Source organism: Opisthocomus hoazin, chromosome 3, assembly GCF_030867145.1.
Source record: "Opisthocomus hoazin isolate bOpiHoa1 chromosome 3, bOpiHoa1.hap1, whole genome shotgun sequence".
NCBI classification, from domain to species: Eukaryota; Metazoa; Chordata; class Aves; order Opisthocomiformes; family Opisthocomidae; genus Opisthocomus; species Opisthocomus hoazin.
This window is the reverse complement of record NC_134416.1, coordinates 86,229,385-86,239,299: the sequence shown is the minus strand read 5'-3', so window position 1 is coordinate 86,239,299 and position 9,915 is coordinate 86,229,385. Positions and strand designations below refer to the sequence as shown.

The 9,915-nt window shown below is 44.8% G+C and overlaps 1 protein-coding gene across 2 annotated transcripts; it reads right to left on the bottom strand.

The window, feature by feature from the left end:
* Positions 1 to 2,456: 2,456 nt before the first annotated feature.
* LOC104333835 (transmembrane protein 14C) lies at positions 2,457 to 8,746 on the bottom strand. 2 transcript variants are annotated; one of them, XM_075416908.1, is made up of 5 exons: positions 8,676 to 8,746; positions 8,385 to 8,468; positions 5,890 to 5,991; positions 3,239 to 3,326; positions 2,457 to 3,028 (listed from the first exon to the last, which is right to left on the bottom strand). In XM_075416908.1, the coding sequence occupies exons 2-5, from the start codon at positions 8,458 to 8,460 to the stop codon at positions 2,971 to 2,973; spliced, it is 324 nt and encodes a 107-aa protein (XP_075273023.1). In that variant the 5' UTR covers positions 8,461 to 8,468; positions 8,676 to 8,746; the 3' UTR covers positions 2,457 to 2,970. The 2 variants fall into 2 exon arrangements, with proteins under 2 accessions (XP_075273023.1, XP_075273022.1); XM_075416907.1 differs by having other exon boundaries at positions 8,611 to 8,720.
* Between the last annotated feature and the right edge of the window lie 1,169 nt (positions 8,747 to 9,915).

The following is a 9,915-nucleotide window of genomic DNA, read 5'->3' as shown; positions in this document are numbered from 1 at the left end:
GACTGTATTAACTACCGCCAACAAAATAGTATCAGACCTACCAATTCTTGCTTCGGGGGGTGCGGAACACGTTACGCCACGCACTGTGTAAGACAGCCTTGTAGAAGGCAGACGGCGAAGGGGCACAGAAAACATCATCTCCATTTCACAGGGTCGGAAGAGAGGCACAAGACAAGAAGGAACATCCAAAGTCGCTCGTGCACCGGACTGAGCCGGGGATACGGCACAAAGCCATAAGCATTTCGATCTGCTCCAGCACGGCGTGTCAAGGCAGCAGGAGAGGAGATGCGTCCAGATGCGTCTGTGCCACTATTGATGCAACATTTTGCCATTCGGACTTGTAGGGATTCTGGAGGAACAAAGACGTTCCTCCTTCTGTCACAACTGCCTGGAGGTTCTCCTGACCTTTTTTCCCCCCTCCCATTTTTCCAGGTGATTAAATTGTGCAGTCAGAAAGCATGCCAAGCAGCCGGCAATTTTAACACCACAAAAGGATAATTGCGCGACGCTTCAGGCCATGCGAGTTTCAGCACAGAGTGACCCTCAGCCAGGGATGACAGAGCGCCAGCAGCTCCCAGCACAATGACTGACAGAACTGGGACGTGGCAAATTGCACTTTCAAAGCCCGCAGCGGAACAAGAGCTAGGGGAAATGCTTTGCATTAAAAGCAGTCATGTACTGTATTCTTAGCACGAGGATAAAGTAGGACAGGCAAGACCACCTCCCTTCTAAACCATTTCACTTGAAACATCTCCCACCCTCCTCTCATTCTTCTCCTTTGCTAGTCCATAAGGCAGTTACCTGTACTACCAGTGTAACATCACTTACATTCTTACACTATACTACAGATTTGTGCTAAATTAGAGAGATTTTGCTACCTGTGAACGTCACATTAATTGACAGAAAGGCTTAGAGTGTGACATCTATCACTGGGGGAGTAAAAAGACTGCTTCTCCTCCCCACAACTCAACGCTGCAGCTGAGCCTCAGGACACCACCGCTGTACTGAGGTCTCTGTTTTGCACCTGTAAAGACCAAGGCATGACTGAGCCACCCGAGTGTACAAGATTTTGGCTCCCCCAAAATCTTTGCTCACACCTCCACTAACTGGGTGGTTTGCAACATCCCCAGCCTGTCCGTGCCTGGTGCTGCCCCAGTGTGAGCAACTGGGAGGTCACAAGTAAGATCCTGAACGATAAAGAACCTAGGGTGAGCCAGACGTAAACATTTAGCACAGGTGAAATGCAGGTTGTCCCAGGGGTTTTCCGCCCAGGCAGAGGGCAACTTGGGTTCCACTTCTCAGCTTCAGGACTGTTGCTGTAGTTTTGCCGGTTACTATTCAGCTTTGATAGAAGACTAAAAAAATAGCTGCTTCTGTTCCCACGGGTCCTGGGAACTTTGCAGTCTCTCCTCTTGCAGTGTGGCTTCCCCAGGCAATGTTCTCCCCGGGGGCATCCCACAGCCTGAGGCACAGACCCCTGGAAGGGAGCCCAAAACCATCAAGAGTGGGAACTGAAGGGAGCCCAGCACCTCTCACTTTCCAGGACTTACAGTAAGCAACCGCTACTACAAAGACAGGTATGCTTACACGTCCCCCTTACAAAGTCTAGGGCAAGCTCCTACTTTCAAGACATCATTTGTCTGCCAAAGCAAATAGGAAATTCCCTCCTCTAGACTTGAGTGAGCCCCTCAAGAAAGGGGTGAAATACCTGACATGTCCTATTGCCACCCAGCTCCCACCAGGCACTGTAGACGTGACAGCACATTGTGGAATAGAGGGCCTGGGTCTTCACTCTGGGAAATGAGGATTTGATAACCCAAACTGTCTTCTGTCATTACTATCATCTATTTGAGTTCTGGAGGCATGACTAAACTCTGAGTTGTTGAATCCTGGTTGAATCTAAAAGTAGTTCCCTGCTACTGTGCCTCGTTAAAAAATCAGTACTCATTTCGTGCCACTCATGCCGCTTCCCACTTCAGTCCTCAGGCATCACAGCAGAACCAGGAACTCTCCCGACTCCCAAGGTTTCCTAGTAAAGGCAGATTTGAAGAGGTGCAGCCACTTCCCTAAGTGACAAAAATAAAATGCTGATACGTTCTATTGTCAAATAAGTCTGTAAGATCAGAATCATGCAGTGTTAATGTTAAGCTACTTTATTCTGGTTATACAGTCCTTTGGACAGATTACATTTAACTGTTCATTTAGCTTAGCACAGATCTTGCTTAATTAAACCACAGTGTAAGTTCCTTTCTAACGACTACGTTAATGCAGTGTTAATTAAGGTCCCTAATTTAATTTTCTACCCCTCCACTTAAAAAGTGATTTTTAAGTATCATCAAAAGACAGCACTTGGATAACAATCCACTGCAAAGACTTCCACTGAGAAGAAAACAAGAAGGAAAAAAAAAAGTACTCCCTACCACCATACGTACAGAAAGGATAAAAAACACACCAGATGAAGATTTGTAACAGATTTTACTTGTAGAAAAGCAACATTTTAGCATCATTTCACAATAAAAAACGTAAGATCTGTTTGGTGTTATACAGACATGGTGTATCAAGTCAGAATGCAATAGGTAAAGCGTACTGTAATGCTCAGTATGAAAGGTATGAGATACACTACTGTGTTTAGACAATTACTCCTGGTGCCTCGTTGTAGATACTTTCTTAATTACAGGTCCCCTCTGCTCCATAGATGTCAGCAGTATATTTTGGAATATAAAAACTGGAAGTGTTAAAATACACTGAAATGTGTCTGGAAAAATCAAAACCAGGACCTAGCAGATCACTGAAACAAATGGCACCTTGTATGTAAACTATCTGTTCCATAATTTTACTCCCCCTTACAAAAATAAAATATAAGGGGAAAAATGTCTTGATATGGAAAATTGTTCCATCTTCGTGCTTCCGCATTCATGTAACTTCATTATCAGGTTTCCTTATCCAGATATTAAAGGGTCAAATGAACAGTTACTTATCATGGGGCTTTTCTGCCATCTTCAGCGCTAATCTTCCAACCATTAGCAAACTGTATATGGGGAAAAACAAATAATTAAAAAATAGTACTAGTAAGTCAATTCATTTTCAAATACTTCCCATGTAACTGGTGCATACAAACAAAGAAGATATGCAAAATTATTTACACCATCTCAGTTTCATTAAGCAAATAAGAAATCACATGTAGGTGGTCAAAAAAAAAGTATATTGTATATTGTATATTGTATAAAGTATGTTGTACCTGACACCAGCAATTAGCCCTGCAGGCATGAATTTTCCAGAGTTGTAAAATCTTGTTCCCATGACAGCAGTCAGCGTTCCAGATGTAACTTAAATGAGAGATTATAGAGTCCAGTCAGCAGAGATATATGTGTGTGTGAGAGATGCTACAATTCAAAACTAACAGAACAGAGAGTAGTAGCATCAAATAAAAAGTAAAACTGGGTTATTTCATGTGATGGACAAAGAGAGTCAATAAATTGTGTAAACTTTGGAATGTTTCAGTACATGAAAAGCAAATATTCTAAACCAAGTGCTATCAGACAGTGCACTCCATATGCTTCTGCACATGCTGTCCTCAAATTTCTTTGTCGAAATGTGCTGCTTTGGAGACTGGAAATAATCTACGCTACACTGCTCCCAAACTGACTCCTTCCCAGCACATAGGCAAACCACTAAACCTGTGCACATAATTCCCCCACTTCTCAAAAAAAGGAAGATAGCATTTTCTTGTCTAACTTGTAGTAATGTTCTGAGAATTGACTAATTTATGTTTGCAAAAGACTTTGAAAGAGAAGCATGCTACGTAAGCGCTAACTATTACCAGCTCATTTCAGCCCCGCACCACCTTCCACTAAGATCAGAGAGTTAAAGCTATCCAATCCTAACCACCTGACACAGAAACAGGAGCCAGTAAAACAGAAAGGGCAATCCCTGGAACACTATCTCAAAGAAAGACTGAATACTAAGAAAACTCTAAGGAAAACATACTTGTGAAATCCTTAGCCTTAGCACACATCTGCTACCCAGTGGCAACAGCTACACACAACATGTTGCTCCAGCTATTCTTATCTTCTACCACTGCTTCTATGTGATGACTGGTCCTGCAGCACCCAGCTCATCTTCAGTCCTAGCCATGGCATCCTTCCTCCCTAACATCACCCTTAATATTGTCACTGACATCTAACAATCTCAGGTAAGTAGGTAAGTAAGAGACTGGGACCACAGTCTAACATGCAAGAAAGAACTAAAATATTTCAGTATCAAATGCCTCAAGCTCTAATCAACAGCCAGTCTACAAAAAACACACACACCTCACTAAATCTAATTTAATCTAAAACAGCAGAGAAAACACCTTCTCCAAAAACTTTAAAGTATGAATAGACTCCATATACTACTGAATTATAGAAATGTGTCTTACTGTCTCTCATGTTTGGGGAAATACTTTGTCTCATTCCTCTTAAGCTTGCTGTACTTGCAGATTATTCCAGTTATTTAGCCTTGAACACGCACAGCTTTTGACCTCCCCAGTTGATGCGGAAGTGAAAGTGGACTGCACTGCAGACAATGCTAAAGTGGAGGGAAATGCTGGGCTTCTCTGTTGAATCTCCTCAGGCACGCAACACCTCTGTAATTCCACATATTTGTCACTTATATAAATAAGCCAAGCACAACCTCTGCCATTTTCAGCAATAACAAAATAACCTGCTAGAGGTATGGGCAGTCTGCATAGGAATCCCTCCTCCTGAAACGCTCCAGCCTCCTGCAGCATGCTGAAAGTAGGATCCATCCAAAAAGAGGACACACGAGGGTCAGACACTAATTTACCAGCACTTCCCTTGCACTACGATCCTGCAAACACGCCAGTACAAGACAGGTGCATGGTGGCAGCCACCAATTCAGCCAAGCCTGGTGACTGAAACACAGCTAGTGCTAGAGAACTGTCATTCATTCACTCATGTCTTCTACAGATCAGGAATGGAGAGGAGAGGATACTACTAACACAAATACTTGCCAAAGGATTACCTAAAACACATGTTCACAAATTTCTGAGATACAGCAGCCTAATAAGCGTCAGCATCAGCTGAGCTACAGAAATTATCTAGACGTATTTTCTCAGCCCACTTCACTTGCAAGGTACCCTAGCTTCTTAGTGAATGTGAAAAGTTCAAGTCGTACTATTTTGTAACTGGCATGAGCTTTCGGCATGTGCAGGTCAAAGTGATAGCTGATAACCATCCTAGCTTGATCGCAACCCTAAACTCTATATGGTAAATAGTAGAAAGACAAAAATTGCATTTTGGAGATTCACACCATACTACACACAAGTTTTTAAACAAAAAATGCTTATTTTATTTTTTTTGCTAAAGGATGTGAAATAATGGTATTTGGTTTGATTTTTTTTTTAAACTAGGTTTCACTTTATCCTAGCACACATTTTCCTTCACAACCTGTATGTTTTTTGACATTCAGAAGACAAACTCTAATGATAAATAACAGCTATTTTCCTCTCCTGTTGTAGAAGAGGAATAAAAATGTAAGTTTGAACTATCACCCAAAGCACTTTATACTTCCTGCAAAAGGGATGCGGGAATGTAGTGAGAAATCACTGAGCAAGATACACCAAGACAAGCAGGTTCTAATATGTATTCTCGATACATTCTTTAAAAAAATAATTAGGTAATGCTAACGTTCACATTCCAGGGACAGCAGTAGAGCTTGGCCAATAATTGAGATTTTTCACTAAAACACAAGCTTAAAGATGGGATTTAAACTAGATTTATAACACCATCAGCTTAACTCTTCTGCAAAGACTTTTAAGTACTCATTTCAAGTATCCTGTTATTTTAAAGTAAATATAATCCCTTCTAATTAAAATTTTAAGAGACTTACTCAGAGAAATCCAAACATTATTTGGATTCTGTGAGAGCTGATAGGCACCCAGTCCAGCCAAACTCCCAAACAAAAGGCCAGCAGCTAGCGATGGGACACTACCTGTGTAGGTAAAAGATAACACGTTTATTAGAAGCTCAGAAATAAACTTGCTCATCAGCTTCTCTGTTTTGTAAAACACCAATAATAACAAAAAAAAAGAGAGATGGGCATTCATTGTTATAAAGCAGATTAGACCATTTTTTTTCTTTTAAGATACTAAGACCATGCTGATCTGCACCAAGAAACACGTTCAAATACTCCTCAAAAGATACAAACAGCATTAGTATTTAACTCTTGAACAACAAAGCCCTTAATATATTTATGATGGAAAGAACAGTAAGAAAAGCAAAAGAACTGGTGTTTTCTTGCTGCAAACTGAAGCATGTTGTTTCAACACAGTAATATCAGAATTTCTTGAGAGGCAGTGAAATAGATGGATTAAACAGTAAGGGTTTAAGATCAGAAAAAGGACACGTGGACTGAACTGGACAGGAGAGCATTCAGACAAACAAAGAAAAAAGCTGCCAAAGATGAGAGTAGAGTCAAGCAGGAGAGGTCCTGTCTCTTAAGTACACCCGAGATCTGATCCAAAGGGAACCGCAGACTTTGGAAGAAGGTTCTCTGGACTCGCCTAAACTTTGGATCAAGTCCTCAGTACAAATCCCGAACTACCAGAAGATAAAGGACACCGCATCCAAATTGGTGATTTATAGATTACACCAAGTAATGAAGTGGCATGACCACTGTGAGTGGTGAATGGCCTCCATCAGGTTAATGGAGAATTCATGACTTAGTGGTTCTTCATATACTCCATTTTTCAGGTCACCTTTAAAGGACTTCAGATTGCGAAGCTAAGCTGATAAAGACCTCCTCTCATTGTTACGGGAAGATAGCATATTGCTGCCAGAAAGTAATCATTTTTCAGTCATCAACAAGGCAGCTGTAACATTGCTTCAGATCCTGCTTTTGGTATAAAAAGTAAGAGATAAAGATGATAAAAAGCACCAGATATTCTTATATGTGCACAAGGAAAAAATGCACACTCTAGTAAGTGACTGCTCTGGACAGAATACAGTCTAGCAAGCAACATGTGGTGGCTACAATTCTTTGCACAGGCCTGGGAGCCCACAAATGGCCATCGTATCCTTGAATTTTACCTCAAGGCATTGATCAAGCAGCTATGACACATACACTTACTGGGACAGCCACACCACCTCTGGCTCAGGAAGTTCTGGAGTCTCAAAACATTGGGACCCAGAGAACGTAGGAAATTAAGAGAGAAAATCAATCAATCAATCAATCACTCTCTCCTTGCCCTGTTCTCAGATTCTTCGCAAGGCACCTACTGCTGACCACCATCTGTGCGGGTAAATAGATCTGGTTGTAAAAGAAAAGATTACCATCTTAGCTCAGTGGATGAAAGTTCCATTTTCTTTTGGTTTCTACAAGTTATTAATAAGGATACAAGAGCTTTTTCTTCTTTCCACCCCCTTTCCCCTCAAGTCACCATACAAATTCCTGTCTCCCCTTCAAAAATTCTATGGATTCCATTGCCTCGGCACAACCGCGTCCTGCCATCTGGGACGAGGGAGATAAGAAAGACACCTACCATTTCATAACGGCCTCAGAGAAATACAGATGCAATTAGTTACTCAAGTTCTCAATATTGTTCCTCCTGCCCTAAACTCCACTAACAGCCCAAAGGATAAACGAGACAAGAGAAAGCAGACTGGAATAACAGGCATTAGCACCTATGCAGTCAAACGCACTGGTAAGATCCTTACTGACTTCAGCAGCGCACCTTCATATCACCAGCACTAAGATGGCTTAGGGATTTTCAAAGCTGGAAGAGACAGTACTGCAGCAGGGTCGAATGCACAGCTCTGGCTGGAGGAGGGCAAACTCAGAGGAAGCTCATGAAATGAAAGCAGTAGGTCAGAGGGTAAGTTTACGATGAAGAGCCCAGAAGAGGAACATGCTTAAGGACTGATATGCATTGTTCAGCTCTACTTGGAGAAAGGATCCTTCTGGACACTCTCTGCAGCTTGCAGTGTACTGTTACCATCAAACATTAAAATGAGAATAAATCTCTAAGGAAAAAAAAAGGTGATTTATGTAATTTGAAGATACAGAAGGCTTATATTTAAAACAGCAGGGCAAAGGCCTTTCTGAAGCAGACTCATGTCAGTTCACCTAAAGAGCACAACGCAGCGGCAGGTTACCAGCACCCACCCGAAGGCAGCTTGTGGGCTTATCAGCCCCAAGCACCAGCTCAACCCAAAGCACCCCACACCCCAACAGCACCGGGTCACCAGCACACGGCACACACTGATAACCTTCACATCTGCGCAGCTTCCAGATGGGAAGCTCCGGGAAAAAGCCGCCCAGCTGACACGAAGTCACTGGGGAGCGGGGGGGAGCGAAGGGGATCCACGCGCCTGCCCGCACCCTACCTGCTTTTGCATAGCCGATGAGCCCTCCCGATGCCACCAGGGCGGCGTAGCCAAAGCCCAGCCAGTCCACCGCCATGCTGAGAACTGCAAGAGAAACCGGGGTGAGGGTCAGCGTCTCTCTGAAATTTTTAGGGGGGGAAAAAAGAACACCAGCGCTTTGCCGCGGGAGGCTTTTCCAGGAGCAGGACCCGCCCAAAGCCCGCGCCCCAAGCGCCGTGCCGGAGACCTGCTGGGGGCGAGGGCGCAGCTCCGCGGTCACTCCGCGGAGGAGGGCGCGGAGGCTGCGCTCACCCGCTCGGCAGCCCCGCTCCTCGGCGGCCCGGGGCGGAGCAGGAAGGGGAAGGGGAGGCGAGGGCGCAACGCGCCGCCCAAAGCGTCCGTCTCCCGCCCGCTCTGAGGGAAGGGAAGAGCCCCCGCCGCGGGAGGGGAAAGGCTTCGCGCCGTCCCAGCTGCCCGCAGAGCTGCGGGTAACCGACCCCGGCCAGGTGCCCGAGCGAGCCCGGCTGCCCGCCGACGGGGAGAGCCTTCGGCGCAGGCCAGGTTTTGCGTGTGCTTTGTTGAGTGAGGGGCGAAGCTCCCTCCTGGCTGCCTTCCTGCGCGCCCCATCCTCCCTGGTCCTGCACCAGAGGAGGGGTGTGTAGGGCAGCTTAGAGCTTGCGGGTGGTTTTTGGTGCGGTGCGAGCTACAGCTCTGGGCAGTCAGCAGGCCGCTGCTAGCTTGATCGGTAATTTCAGCGTGTTGCTTGTTGTGGAAGATGCAGAGGACTTCTGTGATCTTCCAGTTAGAAGCACAGCTAGGGCAACAGGAGCCTTCTGCTATACAAATTATGCCACACTGGGAGATGGAAAACATCTTGTAAAGAAAGTGTTTTGCATTTTTTTAATCCAGAAAACATGTAGAGAGATGTTTATAACTGTCTGCAATGATAAACTTTTTTTTTTTCAAGCACCAAACTGGCTTGCTTCACGTAAATAGTGCTGTGTGATTTATTCCAGTTGGCTATGCACTTGCCTCTCACGGACATTTACCCATACAGAAAGAAAGAGCGAGCACTCCTCCAGCCAGGTCCCCAAGCTGAGGGGCTTCAGTTGCCCTTTGTACCAGAAGGCAAAGCCATCAGAGGGCTGTGCTTTCCGCAAAGTGCCGTTTTCTCCAGCTGCATTGCAGATTCTTCCATCTTTATGAATTAGCCTGATGGTCAGAAAGTAGAGAGCAGTTTAATTCCCCTGTTGGCCTAAGTGGTTTAAATACCGATCTCCCACCTCCCTGCAAAGTGCCACAACCAACACAGATCTAAGCCATCCTGGACGGGGTTCCCTTTCCTGTTCAAGCTGTGTAAGGGCTACCAGGTTGAAGTTTCACTGGGCTGGGCTTTGTAATCCGGCACTGGGGTTCCTGGAGAGGGAAGCAGGAAAACTGGCCGAAGTCCACAGCTGCCGGAGCTGCTGAGCTCACCCAGGGCTCAGGCGAGATGCTGCTCGCTGGGCTGTCGCCGTCGTTCCTGGCAGCCGTGGATGGCTCCATCTGCCCT

Coding starts and splice junctions, on each gene's coding strand:
- LOC104333835 (XM_075416908.1), bottom strand. CDS start 8,460: ATGGCGGTGGACTGGCTGGGCTTTGGCTACGCCGCCCTGGTGGCATCG. Junction 3,327..5,889: donor TAATGTTTGGATTTCTCTGA/GTAAGTCTCTTA, acceptor CTCTCATTTAAG/TTACATCTGGAACGCTGACT. Junction 3,029..3,238: donor GGGCTAATTGCTGGTGTCAG/GTACAACATACT, acceptor CCCCATATACAG/TTTGCTAATGGTTGGAAGAT.